This window comes from Dermochelys coriacea, chromosome 21, assembly GCF_009764565.3.
Source record: "Dermochelys coriacea isolate rDerCor1 chromosome 21, rDerCor1.pri.v4, whole genome shotgun sequence".
NCBI classification, from domain to species: domain Eukaryota; kingdom Metazoa; phylum Chordata; order Testudines; family Dermochelyidae; genus Dermochelys; species Dermochelys coriacea.
Window position 1 is genome coordinate 17,033,597 of NC_050088.1, and position 20,228 is coordinate 17,053,824.

At 46.2% G+C, this 20,228-nt stretch overlaps 1 protein-coding gene across 1 annotated transcript; it reads right to left on the minus strand.

Annotated features, from left to right (window-relative positions):
- Nucleotides 1-277: 277 nt before the first annotated feature.
- PSMA5 (proteasome 20S subunit alpha 5) lies at nucleotides 278-19,363 on the minus strand. The gene is made up of 9 exons (XM_038379508.2): nucleotides 19,050-19,363; nucleotides 14,459-14,525; nucleotides 11,208-11,334; nucleotides 9,725-9,792; nucleotides 8,312-8,419; nucleotides 8,149-8,207; nucleotides 7,074-7,176; nucleotides 5,199-5,285; nucleotides 278-573 (listed from the first exon to the last, which is right to left on the minus strand). Exons 1-9 carry the CDS (start codon nucleotides 19,076-19,078, stop codon nucleotides 496-498), a joined length of 726 nt encoding a protein of 241 aa, XP_038235436.1. The 5' UTR covers nucleotides 19,079-19,363; the 3' UTR covers nucleotides 278-495.
- Between the last annotated feature and the right edge of the window lie 865 nt (nucleotides 19,364-20,228).

Consider the following 20,228-nt stretch of genomic DNA (forward strand, 5'->3'; position numbering starts at 1 on the left):
AAGAGGGAGCTTTGTCATTGGAGTTGCCAGAAAGGATCTTCCCCCCCCCCGAGTCGGTGCTGGAGGTTGTGCCATGTATGGCAACACCAGTCAATGCTGTCCAGAGAAGCAGTGTGCATAGCAGGGCAGGGAGAGCAGCTTTATTAGGGATGCCCAATTGCAGAACATATATTAGGTGCAGGGCTTACTGTATTACCTTGCAGCAGTTTACCAGCAGAGGTCATTCTATGCTCTGCAGCTCCCCCCACCCCAGAACTCCATTACAAGAGAATCAAGATAAGAGTAACAAAAGGATTTATTCTCATTGCCTTATTGTAGATTGTTTATGTACAGAACATGTAAAAAAAAAAAAACCATTAGAGCCTTCTACAAAGAGCAAGCACATACGCTGCTGGAAATAAAATCATGGGTACTCGAAGGAACTGAAAGAAGTCAGTTCGCTTAGATCGGGGAATGAGGCTTTTGAGGGAGTCTCTCTCTCAAGCTCCTTGTTTTTCAGATATCCTTGATGACTTCTTCAAGCTCTTCTTTTGTATACATGTGAAACTTCATTCCGGGCTCCACCGTCGCAAGCTGGAAGGAGAAGAAGAAAGGGTTCAGTGCATTTGCCTGCATACGTGAGGAAGTGACAGCACAGGGCATGGAACAGAGAAACTGCCAGAGATGGAGCAGCTGTTCCTTCTCGACTGCCTGATCTGCCAGCCCAGCAAGATCTTTCCAGCCAGTAACATGTTCTTTGATTCCCTAAAATAGCTGCCTGCTGCAGAAATAGCTTCTAATTGACTCAATCTCCTCATAGTAGCAGCAGCTCAGGGAAACATCTACTGGGAACTCTCCGGTTCAGCTGCTTCTCCCTCTGCAGGGACAGACCAGTTCGCACTAATTCTTCAGCAGAAAACTTCGGGGCGGCAGGGAGAGACAAGCTGCAGTTCAGCCCAGTCCCATTTCTAATCAGGTTCAGGCAAACATCTTTTGGACCACCATCTTCAGGAGGCAAGATTAGGGAGCCAGCTTCCCTCTTCTGTAATAATAGGACAGGGCTTGTAACCCTGGTTACAAAGGCATTCTAAAAATGAGACTATTAACTCAAATCATTAGGGGACAATTTGTTAATATCAAGCTTGAGTATCTTTGGGAAACTGGTAACCAAAGAGGCCATTTGCATCAAAGTCATTACTTCAAATACAGAGCTGGTCAGTAGTGAACATCTGTCACTGCCCTCTATCAATCAGCTGTGTAGTGGCTCACATGGAGATAGGAAGAAGGCCAAGGATTCAAGGGGACCTGGGCTGAGAGGAAGTTCACTCTCCCGGAAGCGAGAATAGGACAGAGGCACATTATCAAGGCAAGGCAGGGCAGGGCATGGATCTCCTGAGGCTTCATGGACCAAGCACCAAAATATTAAGAAGAAATTGGAAAATGAGCAACAGAATATTTGTAGAGCCATTTAATGGGGCTGACATGGGAAGATAGTGGTAAGGAACAAATGCAGTGGTAGCTGACAAGGGGGACTGGGGAGCACCTGTGATTGCTAGCGTGTGTGGCACAGAACCTTCATTCCTTGGACCGCCCTGGGATGTACTGGGTTCTGGAAGCGGGGCAGAAGTCTTCACTCTCTGGGGAACGGGGAATATGCTACTGCCACACATCAATGGAAGAGGAAAGACTGGGCACAGAAGTGCAGAACAAAAAGAACCCTGGACTCGCATGCCCTGGAGCTTCCATTGGGCCCCATTGGCACTGCTTTGTGCTCACCCACAGACACCAGCAGGGGAGCAAAGAATGTCAAAGATGTACAAGGTGAAGAGTATAAAAATAGGTCAAGAACTTTTAAGGCCAACATTTTCAAAATGATGAATATTTTGAGTGTCCAAAATGGGACACCTTAACCAGACCTGGCTTTCAGATGGCAGGTGGTTGGCACTTTCTGAAAGACAGCTCTGTTTAAGGAGTCTCATGTTGGGCACCTAAAATCACTAACTGTTTTTGACAGTTTTGGCCTAAGATACTGGACCCACTTTAACTGGGTAGTCCTTTAAGTACAACTCTACCCATGCCCCACCCAAACTACTATTCAAAGACTAGTGAACGACACAAATTTGTCCAAACTCTAGACCAGTGTTTCGTAACCTATTTACCATTGTGGGCCGCATATGCAGCTCTCTGTGTGTTATGTGGGCCACATCCACACAATATATATACACTATCTGTATGGCCCTGAGGATGTCACATGGGCCGCAGCTGTGTGCTGACTGGGCCACAAGCAGCCGTGGACCACGTGTTGAGAACCACTGCTCTAGATTTTAAGACTTGTCTGTAAGGAAAGAGGTTAAATAAAGGGAAACAGTCACATTGAAAAAGCAAATGGAGAGATGTTTCAGGTGTTGCACTGGCTCCTGAGCCCTGCAGTCAACGAATATTTTTAACTGTTCCTTTGCCACATTCTCATGTTGTTTTTCTCCACCCCACTTCTGTGAAAAAAGCCACACGTGTTGTCAAATGTAAAAAAACAAAACAAAAAACAAAAACAAACCTTAACTCTCTTCAGTTTGCTTTCTAGCCTTTCAGATAAAGTAACTAAGTCAAACATTCTCAACTAGAAGGGTGATTTCAGTCTACAGTGCCCCTTTAATCCTCAGCACACTATTCTCATACTTAAACCTGATAGTGATTCCTCAATGCATACAGAGCTATGCTGAGGACAGTTAAGCCCTGTTAAATGAGGACCTGACATAAGTATACTGTACACATTACTCTGCATTGATTTCTTCACACACTGTACTATAAGTCAGTCATTCAGAGGAAAGCTTCACTGACCAAGATACTGATTTGTAAGATAGTAATAATGAGCAAACATGCTTGTAAATGTGTGGCCCCTTACTGGGCACCCCATTGTAGCCTCAGGGCAGCCCTGTAAGTGGCCCCTTGCCTCAGTTTCCCTCTATTATGCAAATAAACTCAGTACAGCCTTTGGAATACATAAGTAGCCCTTTTTGCAGTTTTAGTTTATTAGAAGTCCCACTACCTACCACAAACAAAGATGCCCCCAGGACAGTCCAAAAAGCACATTCGTCCCAGCAGTCCAACACCAAGTTCAGCTCTGGCATTTCTCAACATGCCCCAGCTCAGCACCTCTAGCTGGGATTTCTCTCCACCCTTGTTCCTTTTCAGATATAGTTCCAGCTCTTGCCTGGAGACATCAGCAGACTCACCCATCCATCCTTCAGCCCTCTCTGGCTCTCCAGTTCACCCTCTGCTGCTCTCAGCCTTCAGCACTCTTTTACCAGGGGAAGTTTGTAGGTGCCCAATCTCCAACCTCTTTCTTGCCTTCTGCTTTCCCCAGCCTGATCTGGCTTCATGGGCATCTCCTCCCTGAGCTCTCAGCCCAGCTCTGCTCTTCCTCTGAGCGCCATACTCTCAAGTCTCTGGACTCTCTTCCATTCTAAACTGTACCTCAGGATTCTGACCTCTTGTTTATAACTCCCAGGGAGGCCTCACCCTCATTACACTGAACTAGAGCACACCCGGACTGAAAAAGGAAAGCTGAGCCCAATTTTATTTAAGGGGCTGGCTACCCTTTTAAAATGCTCATGACTTAGTCCTTGTTAACTGGAACATTTCTGGGGATGGCACAAGATTGTGCTCCGAGTGTGCAAACGCAACCTGGCATGTTCTCTTCCATCTCTCCTCTCTAGGACAGCTCAGTTTGTCATCTCAGAAGGGCTCACTAGCAGCATTTAATATTAGACACAAGCAGCACATCTAGCATCAGATGCCTATTGCTAGTAGCTTTTGTTGCAGTCATTAAACTTCTCTCCTATTGCTGGTACTATTCAGGAATGGTGCTTAGGGAAGTTTACTGGATTTCAGAGCATTTATACTGGACCCAAAGTATTTCTGTGCTTTTGTAGGTTGTGCGATACAAAAATGTAAAATCACGTCATTCTGATCATCATCTTGCTTGGCTTCCCCACCTTACACCCATTATAATTTCAGCAACTAATCCTTCAGACTGCCAGAGCTAAGGCACCTGCAGCTCACAACTCTGAGAAGTCAGGCCCCAGGCATCTCAGGGTGGGCAGTCAAAAACAGAGGCACCCAAAATTAGAGTGTGCGCCTACTTCTTTCAGCCTGAAAGTTACCATCTAGAGACAGCAGCTGTTGAAATCACATCCGTAACTGAAGAGACAGAAGAGCAAGTTAGTAGTCAGAATGACATGATTTTAAGGTTCAGTTATCTTGTAAATGGCCAGAAATAGAAACAAATGTTTTACACCAGCCTTGCTCAAAAGAAATCTATTCACCTATCCTTTACCATGATGGACAATAAGAGGGAAAAAATTATTTTTATTTGCCCCACAAAAAAGTGTTAGCATATCTGAACCAAATTACATTTGGCAAGGCTGCTACTCCTCACCGGGAAGTGGAGATTAACACAGACTCTACATATTCATTCCCAGAGATTTGAAGTCTGGAAAACCCATCTCTTTGGTCTTATTTTTTTGCACTGATCCAAGACTAAGAATAGAAAGTCCTGAAGCGGTATAATTTTCATTCCTTGGAAGTGACAAGAAAGGATGGCAGTGGAAAACCCTAAAAAAATTACCCAGCTGGCATGACATGTCAATTCTGGCAACTCTTGAGATCTTGTGTTAGTGCTCTTAGCAGGGGCCCCCCCTTCAAGGTTTTGGAGAGTAATACAAAGTCAAGTCTAGCCACACTCAGGGAGTGTTGTAGGATTCAGATATTTACTCAGACAAGCATTCTCCAATTAGCAGGGCAGAAGAGCCCAGCAATACTTTCCCAAGAGCCCAAATCAAGAGAAAGATTAAGGATTTCATTCTTACTTCAGGTATGCCACACGGAGTTATGTGGCAATACACTGATATTATGGCAATGAGCACATTAGAAGTGTATAGATGTTGAAACAGACAAGAATCACCACCTCAGGAAGAGATTGAAGGCTTAAGAGTTGCAGATTGGCCCTTGTTTTAAAGTCCTCTCATCCCAGTCATTGCTATTTTGACAAATATCTAAAACCAACCCTGACCTATTACCAGTTGAGACACCCTAAGGGGATACTTGCTGTGCAGCCACAGAGACTTGGACCAGGGAAGCAGGACAGATTTTTCTTGTAGTCCAAATGCTACCAACTCCTACAGCATTTGTCGAAGGGAGAACAAGGCAGCAGCACATACCTCAATGTTAGTTGCATTCAGTTTCTCCTCCATAACTTGCTTTAGGATGATGAGGGATGACTTGATCGCTTCTTTCAGTGTCATTGACTGTTAAATAAAACAAGCCAAAAAAAAAAAAGTTAGCCACTCAGCTTCATTGTTTAGCTTCTCACACACACCTCTTTAACCAGTCCTTTGAAAAAGAAAATCGCATCCTCTCCAAAAGTCGTGTCCTCCCTCTGTCCCGCTCCAAAATATTATATCAAGCTATCATTGGCAGAAAATCAAAATGTCACCAAATTATATATATTGCCAACACTGCACTAGTGAGGAATGTAGTTCAGGCAAGGTAATAACTAAATTGCTGCGTACATTGTTTTCCTTTTTGTGTATAATAATGCAGATCTCCCCTTCTCTCTGTCTACAGCAGTATCATTTACAAAACTCAAATCAGATCTCCATCACAAAAAATAACACGACACTAATTAGGTCTCATTTATTACATCTAAATGCAGCTGCTTGGTCACCTCAATAAGGCTGTCTTAGGAAATCCCCACCCATTCCCAGCTTCTGGACTCCAGTTCCATTCCCTGACCTGGCAGGGGCTTGGGGCATTACAAGGGCAGTAATATGATTTAACAATTCTGAAAAATTGGCCTCCATAGTCACAGAGCTCTTCATGCTCTAACCTGTGAGGCCCCCATGAGCCAATGTCCAGAGCCAATGATCTATGCGATACCCAAGAACGGATGACTAGCTGTTATCAGTTGTTGGCTGCGTGCGTGTTGTACTGTACTGGCTCCGACCAGATAGATCCAAGTCTGCTGTATGGGTTAACTGCCCAAGAAAACCACAGACTCGGTTCAGTGGCAAAGGCGTTCGGCCAGGTTTATTGTTTACAAAGCACAAACCTAGCACCCGGTAGACTCTATGGCAGCGTTTCTCAAATGCTGCCACCAGCGGATTTTTTTACAGCCACAAAAGCCTCCGAAGCATTAGTGGAGAATGGGGGAGCAAAGCAGTGGCCTCTAACTGCAGCACCCAGCTGTTGCTCCTGAATAGCTGTTACCAAGAGCAGCGAGATGCGCTGGCTTGGTGTTTGTGCTGGTGCCACCAGAAGGGATCTGCACCCTGCAGCCTCCTCAGGGGCTCCGGGCAGCACCTCTGGAGACATGTGGGGCTGATGTGCGTGGCACTGGAGGTGGCTGCGGTGTTCAGTTGCTGGGGCGCTCCCCTGGGCAGCTCCTCTGCTCCTGTCCGGGCAAGGCAAAGGGAGCCTGGGATTCCACAAGTGGCTGGTGAGTTCCCGACCCACCAGCTTGATGCCGGCTCTCACTGAAGGGCTGCAGGAGGCAGAGACAGAGAGCCTGGTTTGTCAGAGCGGCCACCAGCAAAAGTTGGTGGCCACACTCTGAGGCCACCAAAATATTTGTTACGAGAACCCTTGTTCTATGGGGATACTTAACACATGTATACCCATTACAATGGGCACAGTTCAGCGAGCAGGCATGACCTTCTGCTCCCCTCTAGCCCCGACAGAGGCACCCCCTCGGCAATCCCTCTTTTATACACTGATACAAACAAGTTACGTATTGCCTCTCCGACGTGGTGAGTTACCACCCTTTAAACTTGTGCCTGTTGGTTCAATCAAAACATCTCTATCCATCACACTGTCATCCTGAACTTATCTTTAGGAGGGGTCAGTGTGTCCCTATATCGTCTTGGGGAGTGTGTTTATACCATAACATGGTATCGGAGTTCTCTGGTACTACCCTTCTGGATTTAGCCCCGTACCTAGTTTCCCCACCCATGAAGTGGGGGTAATATCTACTTCCCAGGACACTGCAGACATCAGCTAGCTAATCAACAGGTGTAATTCTGAACTCATTCCATTACCTTGTGATAAACCTCTTGCAGGGAGCTCTGTGCACCTTCCGAGGCAGACCCAATTGCTTTGGCATCGCACTGCACAAATGTCCCAGAAGGGTCCATGTGAAACCTGCCAGGAATACAGGTAAGAGTGTCTTATGCCACAGTATTGCAAGGGGTTCCCCAGAAGATTCACAATAATGAAACATTCTCTGCAGAGCCCAATTTACAGCTGGAAGTTAAGGACTCATCGGGTGAAATTTAGATAGTGGCAGCTTGCTTGACATCCTGAGGCAGAGGCTCAGGGTACATGCTATTTGGCTAAAGCCAGCATCATCCTGTATGGTAGATTTGAGGGGCTGCTGAGACAAGATACACCAGCAGCAGGTAACTCCTGCTGGCATTTGGAGGACAAGACGAAATTCAGACCAAGATTCCAAAAGGGCCGAAAGGTCAAGAAATGCCCTGAAGGAAGTGCCAAACCCAATAGACAACCAGGGTATCCAAATTAGAGTTAGAGTTGCACCCCTTTCTGTCACTATCACTCACAACCCTAGCAGAAGCATTTCACATGAACAGGCTCTTTCATTATTCTGATAGGGACCCAGGCCATGGTTACCCAGAAAGACAGACCTTCAGCTCGAGATTCTTTTGACTGAGCTGTTCCTCCCACTGCATTCATGGAACTTCCACCCCCCACCCTCACCACTCCAGGAAGGTCTGGATCTTGGAAACACAGAGTTTCCGGTTACAAGTGCTCCCACCCCCTCCCTAAGGAATGATATAGCAGGCTCCAGATATTATGTTACAAGTGGTTCCGCTAGTCCTTTGGGGAAGGGTAAGAAAGATCTTCCCCTCTCACTTTATTCTCAACTTTTTTTTTAAATCAAACTTAAAATCAGGATTTACTGCAAGCAACATATTCTGTTCAACACTGAAAAGGGAACCACCACAGCTTGTTGCATCCCAGGCACATACGGAGATAAGCCGAAGATTTCTATGCAATTCCCTATTTCTTGTCTAATAAGACTATCTTGTGCTTCAGGTAGAAGCCCTGCCTCTTCCCAAGAAGAGCATGAACCAGTGAGAGAACTGAACTTACAGTTGGGGTCCTTTTTCATCGACTCCTCCGAACAGCAGCGCTACACCAAATGGACGAGACTGTAACAAAACCACAGGAGGGTTGAGAGAGACCTGGACTGTTAAGGCAAAGGAAATCCAATGGTTTTACACTCAGAACATGTCCTGTGCCAGCACCTACTCACCATAGCACCAGGATCAGCATCCTCCTCTCCAAACTGCAGGGCTAGGTTGGATACGGCCTGTGTCACGCTCTCTACTGTCATGATTTCATTGTATGTAAACCAGTGATTCTAGGAGAAGATAATACAAGGGCTTGAACTACCTGTCCCTTTCCAAATGCCAGTTCTTGCGCATGATTCTCAACAGGACACATGCAAAAGCCAATGCTCTGATGGAATAAAAGGGTCTCAAAGGTAATGGGCCTGCCATGTAGTCTTGTGATGGTGCTCTGCATTGCCACGCGGGAGACTCATAAGAACGGCCATACTGGGTCAGACCAAAGGCCCATGTAGCCCAGTATTCTGTCTTCTGACAGTGGCCAATGCCAGGTGCCCCACAGGGAACAAAACAGAACAGGTAATCATCAAGTGATTCATCCCCTGTCACCCATTCCCAGCTTCTGGACTCCAGTTCCATTCCCTGACCTGGCAGGGGCTTGAGGCATTACAAGGGCAGTACATTCAATCACAAGATGGAGATAATGCAAGGAACGCTCTATATTGCTCAGAAGTGACATGCCAAACTAAAGGATGTGTGTCTGTGACATGGGCCTCTCAGAAGAAGAGTATCTTCATGGCCTGGTTTGGGATGGGAAAAACCGAGTAATTTGGAAATAATACAAATTCACAAGGGCTTCTTTCAGAAGTAGTGGATTGGTCCCTTTACTAGTTTACTGCTCCCTTAGGGACTCCTGAGACCCTGGGACACTACTAGGGTGATTGCAAAGTCAGTGCATTTTAGAACTACACTCAGCTGAAAGGAGAGAAGGATTTCATGTTACTCCAAAAGAAGGGGACGAACAGTGCTGATGTGCCTTTATCCACCCATACCAGCTCCGAGTCCCCCAGGAAAAGCTCCTCTACAACAGAATTTAATGCAGTTCCTTCTTCATACCAAGCTCTCACTACTAAAAAGACCAAAACAAACAAGTGTGAGAGATTTCAGAGTAGCAGCCGTGTTAGTCTGTATTCGCAAAAAGAAAAGGAGTACTTGTGGCACCTTAGAGACTAACAAATTTATTAGAGCATAAGCTTTCGTGAGCTACAGTTCACTTCATCAGATGCATTTGATGGAAAAAAACTTCCACCAAATGCATCCGATGAAGTGAGCTGTAGCTCACGAAAGCTTATGCTCTAATAAATTTGTTAGTCTCTAAGGTGCCACAAGTACTCCTTTTCTTTAAGTGTGAGAGAGTCAGTTCTGCCAAACACCTGTGAAATTTCAGCTGCTGGGCTTGGCTCCGAGTTTCTCCTCCTGCTCAGCATTGTTTGCCTTTGCTACCCAGGTCTGCAAGTGCTGGGACCATCCAATTGGCCAGAAAAATAATCTATTCTCAGAGTCAGGTCATTGTATTGAGATACTAGAGAAAGCTTTACCTGTGTTTCCACTCTTGCTTTATCAATTAAAGTCTTTGCATCAGCTATTAATCCGCTCATGGCACAGCCTGAAACAAAGGGGAGAGAGTGTGACAAATAACTTCATTTATTAAGTTATCTACCACTTTTGTCTCCAAAATCCCCAAAGCATTTTACTAGTGACATAAGTACTCCTTCACCCACTGGACCAAATGTGGTGCTGTGTAACAGCATTCAGTAACACTATACAATAATTTAGGTCAGAAAGTGAAGAACACTGGATGCAAATGGAATTGCCAGATAGGCAATATTCTACTACTTAGCTAGATGGCTAAAGCTATGGCTTATCAGGGCTGATGCCTGGCATTCCGGTATACAGAGCTATGCAAAAAAACACTATTGCAGTGAATTGACAAAGGAACCGAATCTGAAACCTTGGAAGAGAATCCAAGGCACTAGCCAAACCTGCTGGAAAGAATAAAGTCATCCTCCCCTGAAAAGAGGGCTGGCTGCTTCTCTATTAGCTGGCAGTGGCATAGTAAGAGGTCTGAGACAGCAATCAGGCTCCACAGGGAGCCACTCACCAGCTTCCTGAACATAGGTGGCATAATGTAAGGGTGAATTCATTAGTGGCTGGGTAGCACAAGGCAGCCAGAATTTAGGCTGGGAACCTACTAAATGTGTGAGAGTGAAGGGTTGGGGTGGGAGGACCTGTGGGGCTATTGACCAAAAATCTAAGTATTGGAAGAGTCATCTTTCTGCCTAATAGTGTTTGATATACACACAGAATGCCACAAAGTTGCATGTTTGTAGCTGGTTGAAATAAGCGGCTATAAATAAATTGATCTGTTCAACCTGCAATACCATATGGCTTCTGGTAGCTGTGGAAAGGGCTGTAGTGTAAGAAAGCGGAGGAGAAAGGTTTTTCCTGGGAATCTAGCCTGTCTCTTCACGAGCAGCACAGCCCACACCAATTCTTATCACTTAGAAGAGTAGTGCTTTGGAGGGCTCTAATTTTTTAAGATGACGTATTTTAAGCTGCCCAGTCAATCTTCCTTGGGCCCCCTGCAGCTGCAATAAGCTGCCTTGAGCACAGAGGAACAGTCTAACATTAGTGATCCAACCAGTGAGCTCCCAGCACAGACACTGGCCTGGAATCAAACCTTTACATTACAATAATTCCCTACCCTCCCAGATCTAAATTTGGGGATGAGTTTTCATTAGGGAGGTCAAACAGAAAGAGCATTTCAGCTGCTGCTTCCTGCAACTATGTCCTGCTGGCCTGGAGCCTGGAAAACCAGTAACCAGCACCCTGTATTTGCTGGGAGTTGCTTGTTCATTCCCACCAAAGAAAGCCACGTGAGGGCCTGAGATGACTTCAGAAACCATGTTTCAAGACAAGTCTCTCATGAAACTCTTCTGGAGAAGCTTTCATTACACGTCCAGGGCTGGAAGGATATGACAGGCCTTACCATGAGAAGGAACAAACCTGCATTACTCTTACCTATATGAGAATCTATTTCTACAATTTTTTCAATACTGCTGGGTTCCATAAGTGAGGAGGTGATTCTCTTCTCCACTGCCAGGCAAACACCTTCTGATGTCTGAATCCCAATGGCTGTGGAGCCAAGCTAAGAACACATACACAGTTACCACCATCACACGTAATCTACAACATCATTAGGGCGCCTACACTTTGGTATCTAATCTACACAAAATGAGGATGCTCATCTTGACCTACATCATTTGTAGTACCTCTATCCCCCAGAATGATGCCATTACTGTACTACAACATCAGTAGCTCGGGGTAGGGCTCAGGCTTTGCCGTCCTCGCCCAGCTGGGGTGGCAGGGCTCAGGTTTCAGTCCCCTCTCCTGAGGTCGTGTAGTAATTTTTGTTGTCAGAAGGGAGTCGTGGTGATACGAAGTTTGAGAACCGCGGCATTAATGTATCTACAGTTATGTACATTCACAACAAATACAGGATAATGCACAGTGAGAGCTAAACTAAGAGGTCATAATTTGATCTGGGAACTGAAGTTAAGCTGCTCAGGATGTGCAGTTTGAAAGTTCATTGAGACCCAGAAACCCTCTTGCAGATTAGTAATTAATCTCCTCCCTAAAATATACCATAATCTCAAATGAATTTTTTTTTTATTTTTACAGATTAAAAAGAGCCTTGTGAATTTTCTTTTGCAGAACAAAATTAAAATCAGATGCATTGATTTCCATGGATATAAAACAGGATATAACTAATATTTGCAGATTAATTGTATTAGTTTAGTCACTTTTATTCTTTCCTTTGCTGTGAAATCTCTTACTATCTGCAGAATTTACTTAGGAGTCTTCACCAAGTGAAAGAGAGGTACTTTGCACTCTCACCAAATTCTGCTTTTCATGCCTTAATTACTGCATTCTCAACTCCCCTCCGAGATATTAAGTATTACACTCCTCTCAGAGACAGGGAAATGGGAATAATGAAGTAAGGTGACTGACAAAGGCCACACAGGCCTGCTCATAACATGTCTACACAAGGAAGTTTACTTTTATAACTATATCAGTAAATTTCCCCATGTAGACAAGCCCTAAATCATGCCACTGTCAAATCCACACAAGAATTCCCTAATTTTGGAAGTCGCATCATATTCACCTGCATGTTTCTTAAAGACTGAACCACCTGGATCCCTTATTAAGTATATATCTTGCCTGAACCACATTCAAAGCTTTGGCTGTAATTATGAAACAAAATATGATTGTTTGAGGTCCTGCAAAGACTGCATTACCAACTGCCCCAATTTATTTCCCTGCACACGGAAGGATCCCCCTGCACTCCCAATACATGGAATAATGTACCAAACATCTTAAAGGCAATATTTGAGCTGCATAAATTTAATTCATTTCCAGGCTTATTGGTGAAACTCACAATAAAGACAAGCAAGTTTATCCTATGGATTAGATTTCAGCTTTATTATATGTATTTTATGAGCAATATGAATGCATCAACATGCTGACTACTAGAATGCATTTAAGAGTTTTTGCTTCCAAAAACTTGATGAAACTGAATAGCTGCACCTTGCCTGCTCCTTGTGGCCAAAGTGTTTGAGTGGGAAATAGTAACACAGAGAAGATATTCATCTACATGGACCCTTAACGCTAATCCCTAAATAGAGGCTATCGAAGAACCTATAAAAAAAAAAAGGTTTCTTTCCTTAACGCCACTTACACTAAAACCCTCCGCATCAAATTTGGGGAGAAACTGTTGGTTTCTTCATATATTAGAAAAAATACACCTCCATCTCTCAACTAATTTAAAACACATCTTGTGCATGTGCAATGAGACAACTGCATCACTTGCAATAGAAAGAACATTCAACCATTATAAACTGGCACTCACAAACCCCAGGTTTCTTTGGCAATTAGCCAAGAAAATAAAGGTCACCTAGTTAACATAGAATAGAGTACAGTTATAATCTGGTAATCTTTGAGAGAGGTGGTATGTGGAAACTACACATCCCAGAATGCAATGCTCCATTAGCCCAAAAAGGTTCAGGGCATCAAGTGAATATTTTTAATTGAAGCTACAGGGAGGCATTTAAGGAGGTAGAATGTAATTACTCAAATAAGAATTTGGTTTATATGTTGGAGCTAACACCAAGTCTCAAAAATGCCATGGGATCTTTAATAATCTCAAGTGTCCAGGACACCCCCCACCCGGTTCTAACAACATTTGGCAGTATGTTAGCGTTCAATAGTTTCCCCAAGCTTTTGCTGAGTGTGTAGTTTCGGGGAAGAGGTTTCCCCTTCCCCTACTCCAGGCTGTGGTGTTCCTAAGTGTTAACTGACATTCAATTCAATTGATTATACAATGGATTTTGCTTATTAGCAAACTCTTAGTTCCCAGTAAAAATTGCTGCTACCCAGAAGTTGCCAATAAGCAGAAGGCTGGTTTGCGGGGCTGCAGCCAGGGAACAAGCACTGGACAGCCCGAACCCCCGGTGTCAGGCCAGGACGCAGCCAGGAAAGCACAGGGAGAGGTATTGTGCAGCCTTGTGCAGCCTCAGAACCTACACTCTCCATGGAAAGCCCCAGGATCTGGGCTGAAGTCTCCCTCCCTACTGCTGCCCATCCCACAGCCTCCCCTCCCAACCCATAGTGCCAGGACTCTGGTAGGGGATCCCCCATTAGGCTGGGACGTGGGTACCACAGGCCACTATGGATGTGGATGGCAGTTCCTGGTCACAGGCAGGTTTGTGGGGCTGCAGCCGGAGAAGGAAGCACTGGGACCTACCAAGCCCAAGCACTAGTGCTAGAGCAGGACACAGCACACAGACGTTCTGTGCAGCCTTAAGCGCTTCCTTTCCTTGCTGTAGCCCTGCAAACCTGCCTGCAGCTGAGGTCTTTCCTCCAGAAAAAGTTGTTAATAAGTGGCATGCCTGTTGCCAGTATCCGAAGCCCACGAACATCATCAATGGAACAGGATTGGCTCTCAACTGCAAGATGTCATCAGGATTACTATTAACCAGCATCACTGTATGAACACAAGAGATCCACCAGGTGTGTGTGTATAAAAAGGGAACAATAAATAATGATAGAGCACTGGTTCAGTCCTCACTTCAAATGAAGACAGTCAACTACTTAAATGAACAACAGGACTTTTCTTAAGAGCTCTCCCATCCTTAGTGACTAAGCCCGATCACAACTGAGAGCGTTTGGGCTATAGATAGCAATGTATTAACAATGAATGAGGTTTGCAATACCTTGATAGCCTCGATGGCATATTCCACCTGGAACAACCGCCCCTCTGGAGAAAAGGTATTCACACCCCTGCAATTAAGAAAAAAATCAGAGATAGAGAAAAGGCCAAAAACTTAAGGACAAACATCAGAGAAAATAGTTCCTGGTTCTACTCTGCAGAGGGACCTAATGGCACCAAGTCAAGTCAGCTGGTAATGCAGAACGATGGCATTTTAGTCAGTGGCTGGATATGTTTATAGATGTACATTCCTCATCCAGCAGCATGACATCTGTATATTCAGAAAGCGAACACCAACATGGCAGATATTGACTAGAGGGATGCAGATCCATGAGTTTAAAAAGAGGAAGGAGTGAAAGAGCAGCAGGGACTGGACAAAGAAGCAGAAGATGCCCTAGAACTCCAGTGGGTCCAATTATAATTGTGGGGAGAAATGCTTCAAGGGATCTTCCACAAGCAGATACTAGAACGGCCACTGGACTCTAAACAGTGTATGCTCCCATTGGCTCAGGAAGGCTATTACCTTGCTTATATTTAGCAAGAGTTTTTCCCACCTACATAGCTACCACCTCTTGCAGAGGCAGGAGTTATTAAACTGACAGGAGAGCTCTCCTGTTGGCTTAGAGCAGTGGTTTTAAAACTTTTTCCTCATGACCCAGTTGAAGAAAATTGTTAATGCCAGTGACCCAAAATAATTATATCTTTTGACTAGAGTTTTCATAAAATCATAATATTGCAATACATTCTAGATTAACCCCCTTTACATAACTAACACTAGACACTAGCCTTAGTAAGCCTATGGTAAGGAGTGTGGGAGGTGGCTCAGGGCTGGGGCAGAGGGTTGGGATGTGGGGGTGAGGGCTGCGGGGTGGGATCAGGGATGAGGGGTTCAAGATGTAGGACGGGGCTCAGGGCTGGGGCAGAGGATTGGGATATGGGGGGAGGGATGAGGGCTCTAGCTGGGGCCAGGGATTTGGGGTGCAGCAGGCAGGCCCAGCCCTCTTCCCCCCACCCCAGCAGCTAGCTCTGGGGGAGGGGCCTGCCTCTCTCCCCCCTTGCCAGCTGCCAGCACCAAGCACAGGCCTCTCTTCCCTCTGCACAGAGCTCCAGGGAAAGGATCCCTCTCTCCAGGCCAGCAGCAACAAGTTCCGGGGAAGAGGCTCACAGCAGCCCTCCAAGCCCCCACTTGCTACCCTCCCCAATTCCCATCCACCCCCTACCTCTCTCCTCTCCAGGTCCCTGCTGTGCAGCCCTGTAGAGCTGCTGCACAGCAACAATAGTTATAATTTGAATCAGCAAAGCGACCCAATGCCTGACATTCCGCAACACAGTAATGGGTCGTGACCTGTACTTTGAAAAACTGGGGCCTAGAGCGCTACAGTAATGCAGCTGCACCGATGCAAGTGCTGTAGTGCAGATGTAGCTTAAGAGAATGCAACACCACCACCAAATGCTCCACTAACATCCAGAAATCTGTGGGGACTCTGGGAGATTTCTTAACACGTGACTCCTGCCTTACCTTGGAAGACAGTATCATTTTAAATATAACTGTATGCAACTTCATACTTGGTACAGCACAGTGCCCCAGCTGACTGGTCCAGATACTGGTACCCGGAGCACAGACAGCCACCGGCATATGTCAGGAACTCATTCCATGCCACTACCCACAAAAAATCTTGGACTAGTCTAGCAATACTGCATTACCCCTTCTTCATAAAAGAGACTTAATTGGTATTTTGGGTTGGGCCGTTAGAAAGAGGAGCAATACCACAATAAAGAAATGAATCTACTGGTGGAAAGAGATGAAGGGAATGTCTATTTAAACCTTTGTGAGGGAGTGGAAAGCGGGTGGGGGGGAGGGGGGAAGAGAAGAGACACTCCTACAAATGCTCGAGAAGGAATCCAAGCAGTCTTGTCCCACCAACTACCCAAAATCTAGAGCTAGAAGGCCTGGGTGCCTGTACTATCTTGCTCTGGATCCACAATTTGCAGGCAAACTTGCATTAGGAATTGCTGTTGAAAGAGCCCCCCAGCTGCTCCCATGAAGACGATCATCATGCAAGGGATGGGCAAAACAGATGCTGGTTCCCATCCCCAAAGAGATACTGAAGAGGGTAGAATGATCAAGCTGCTGACAACTGAAGAGACTTCAGATGGGAAGAAACTGCTCAATGGGACACTAAGACAACTCGCAACAGCAGCAACAAGCTACATTTTGCGGTTACTCTCTTCCTAACTACCCCCACCACATTGCAAGTCTGAAGTCGCCCTGCAGCACATAAAATACTGTGGGGAAAATAGCTTTAATGATAGAAATGTGAGATGTATATAGTATTCTTACAGTACATCAGAGAAGTTGTAAATATCTTTCTGCTAACACTCTTTCAGGGTCACTCAGTTGTTTTTTGTTTTTTTGGGGGGGAGGGGTTAATTGCTCCAACAGAATTCTGGATTATACCCTACCATGGAAAGGATCTACCCTGCTGCCTCAAATCTGCAATAAGCTCCATATGGAGAGACTCTTGCACCTGCATGGGGCTCTGTGGTCGGATTACTGCACACACACAAAGCCTCAGTGACTGCAGTGGGGCTCTGCCCACACAAATCTCCTTGCAGGATCAGGACCTTAGACATCTGAATTATATATACACACAACAAAACCATGAAAAGGTAAAAGTATTAGCTGCGACTCAGGCATTTATCAAAGTTAATTAACTTTGAATTTTTCTCAGCAATAAAACTCAAATCAATGAAAAATTGTCTCATCATGATCTCTATATTTTTGTGTTGTTTTTGTACCCAATGACTTTGCTGTCATATCAGAATATATTGCAATACTTTTGGAATACAATTGCAAGTTTGTATTAGGATTTGTAACTGTGTGAGGAACAATCAGCCATGTTTTTATTGCAAAATTATTATTTGAACAATTCCAAATATGTTCAGAGTGTAAGAAGAAAAGGAGTACTTGTGGCATCTTAGAGACTAACAAATTTAATTGAGCATAAGCTTTCATTGGATGCTCCAATGAAGTGAGCTGTAGCTCACGAAAGCTTATGCTCAAATAAATTTGTTGGTCTCTAAGGTGCCATAAGTACTCCTTTTTTTCTTGCGGATACAGGCTAACACGGCTGCTACTCTGAAACTTGTCAGAGTGTAAGGGTGCATATTCAATTCACATTTGTCACATCCACGCGAATAGCTTAGCTCATGACTACATAGTGACCCAAACTTTCTGAGAGAGTAGCTTTTATTTATTTGCTTTGATGGCAGTTTTATAGCCATACAAAACAGTGTTCAATCCAACTAAAAACGAAACCAAAAGCCTGAAAACTCAGAATCACTTCTGTGACTAACCCAGCCTGCTTTTTAAGCCCTGCCTACATTATAGTTCTGAAGTTGCAAGCCAGACAGTAGGAGGCCTAACGTGAGTAGGTAGGCCTCATGTACTCTGATCAGGGAAACTATATTAACACTTTATTAACAACCATCATATTTAAAGCAGATTGAGCTATGGCATAGACAGGGCCCAAGTGTTTGGGAACAACAGTTAAATTACAATACAAAGGCACAATATGTTGAATTAGGGACAAGGCTCTAACTACTCTACAATTACCTGTCTTCCTAATAAGCCTCTTTCTTGTAATGAAGTCTACGGCCACCTGTAATTGTAGTGTGGACAGAGCCAAAATGGCTTTGCTAACTTGGACTCTACTCGGTTACTGCTGCTTTACATCTGACTTTTAGCCATACTGCAGCACTATTGGCATTTAATCTCAAGAGACTTCAGGGAGAGTTGGGTGCCATGAGTGGAAAAGGAGAATACTATAGTGGGATAATCTGATGGTGTTCCTTTGAGCGTGACATGAAGGGCACATCTTTACTTTAGCACTTTAATGTGGCTTGTGTAGTCACAGCATAGCGCTGGGAGAGAGCTCTCCCAGCGCTATAAAAAGAACACCCCCAGGAGGGGAATAGCTCCAGCGCTGGTGCATTGGCTACACTGGCACTTTACAGCGCTGAAACTTGCTGTGCTCAGGCGGGCGTAAAGTAGACAAGCCCCAAGTTTCCTACCTCAGAGACATTAAGGCTGGGTGGCTAAAGCATCCTTTGCCATTCCCCAGGGCTCCCAAATGCTGGCCTCCACCAGCTTGCTGTTAATCAGGCCCCAGTATCTTAACCCTTCCAGAGGGATGACACAGGGGGGTCTGTACTCCCCCACTAAGGAGGCCCAGCTCAGGGCCAGGAGGAAGGGAATGAGATCAACCAAGGGGAATCACTAGGAGCAAGCCTCATTCTCACCCCCACTGACACCGCCAGGGAGGAGGCCCAAGGACAGGACCGGGAGGGGGATTTCCCCACCGAGAGACGGCGGGGAGGCTGGGGGGGCAGAGAGAAGGGAGCGGGGACGCTCACGGGGGCAGATTTCCCCACGCGGAGGGGCACCCCCCGCACTCCGGGGACTCCGCGGCGCGGCTGAGAGAGGCTCAGCGGGAGGGGTCGCGGAGGCTGGGCCGGCCCCAGGCCCGGCCGGCTCCATGACGAGGCAGATCCTGGGCCTAGGCCCGCGCCGGGGCGGGCCCGCCCTCGCTCACCTGTCGTATTCGGAGCGGGTGAGGAACATGGCGACGACGGGAGCGGGGCTGAAGGCCGGTGCGTGCGGGGGAGGGAAACGCCGAGTCCGGGTCCAAGTCCCACGCCAGGCCCGAAACCTCCAGCGAGCGGCCCTGTCAGCAACCGGCTCCGCACTGCGCCTGCGCGGCCCCGCCCCCCGCTACCCAATTGGTGAAGCACCTGAAACGTCACCATGCCCTCGCCAATAGGCATCCGAGGCGGGATCCCGTCTTACTTCTCTGCGATTGGTCAAGCGCTCCCTTGCCAAGCCTTGATTGGCTGCTGGTTGCCAGGGTCTAAGGAGTATGGGGATCCCGCCCCCCTCTTCAATCCTTGCGATGGGGGAAGAAGCCAGATGGTAATGAGGGGGCGGGGCATCAGGTGTTAGCAGCGGGCCGGCCCAGGCCGCGCGGGGAAGGAGCTGGGCCCAGCAGGGAGGGGGGAGGGGCAGTTGCTGGGCCCAGCAGGGGCGGGGACTGGGCCCAGAAGGGAGGGGCAGGGGCAGGGGCGGGGAAGGAGGCTGGGCCGACCAGGGAAGGGAAGGGAAGGGAAGGGAAGTGGGGGGCTGGGCTCAGCAGCGATGGGGAGGAAGAGGAAGGGTAGGGCAGGACCCAGCAGGGTGGAGGTGGGGCAGGTGCAGTAGAAGGGGCTGAGGCCAGCAGGTCCTGAGTTCTGTGGCTTCTGCTCCCAGTTGGGCACCAGGTCTAGAGTAACCAGACCAGCGTGGTTGAAACCTTTGCTCCCAGCACTTACTACTGGTCACGAGGGGGTCACTGGGCACAACTGGAGATTTCATGGCAAGTCTCACAACGGTTGTGTTTTTTCATTAAAGCCCCACCTGCAGAGATCAGGAGATTGCATGAGACTTTTGGCATTCATTTTAAAAAAAGATTTCTCCCGCACCCCTGCTTTGTTGCAGCAAAAACCCAGATCCCACAGTGAATGCATCCTAGTAGCTCTAAAAGCAGAAGAGAAAGAAAAATACTCCAAAATGTATTATTTTTTAAAATATGTTTTAAAATATCATGATTTTTACATGAATCATGATTTTAAGGGGCCTCAGTCATGATTTCTGAATGCCTGAGATTGTCAATATTGCAACTGCACCACAAACATCAGCATCCATGAAAACATTGCTGCAGCTACACCCCTGTGCAGCC

Bases quoted from the DNA above. Each gene is read 5' to 3' on its own strand.
- PSMA5 (XM_038379508.2), bottom strand. From the start codon at position 19,078: ATGTTCCTCACCCGCTCCGAATACGACAG. The intron at 8,420-9,724 runs GTAAAGCTTTCT...ATCTTCTCCTAG, and splicing joins AAGCAAGAGTGGAAACACAG to AATCACTGGTTTACATACAA. The intron at 574-5,198 runs GTATGTGCTGCT...TTCTCCTTCCAG, and splicing joins TGAATGCAACTAACATTGAG to CTTGCGACGGTGGAGCCCGG.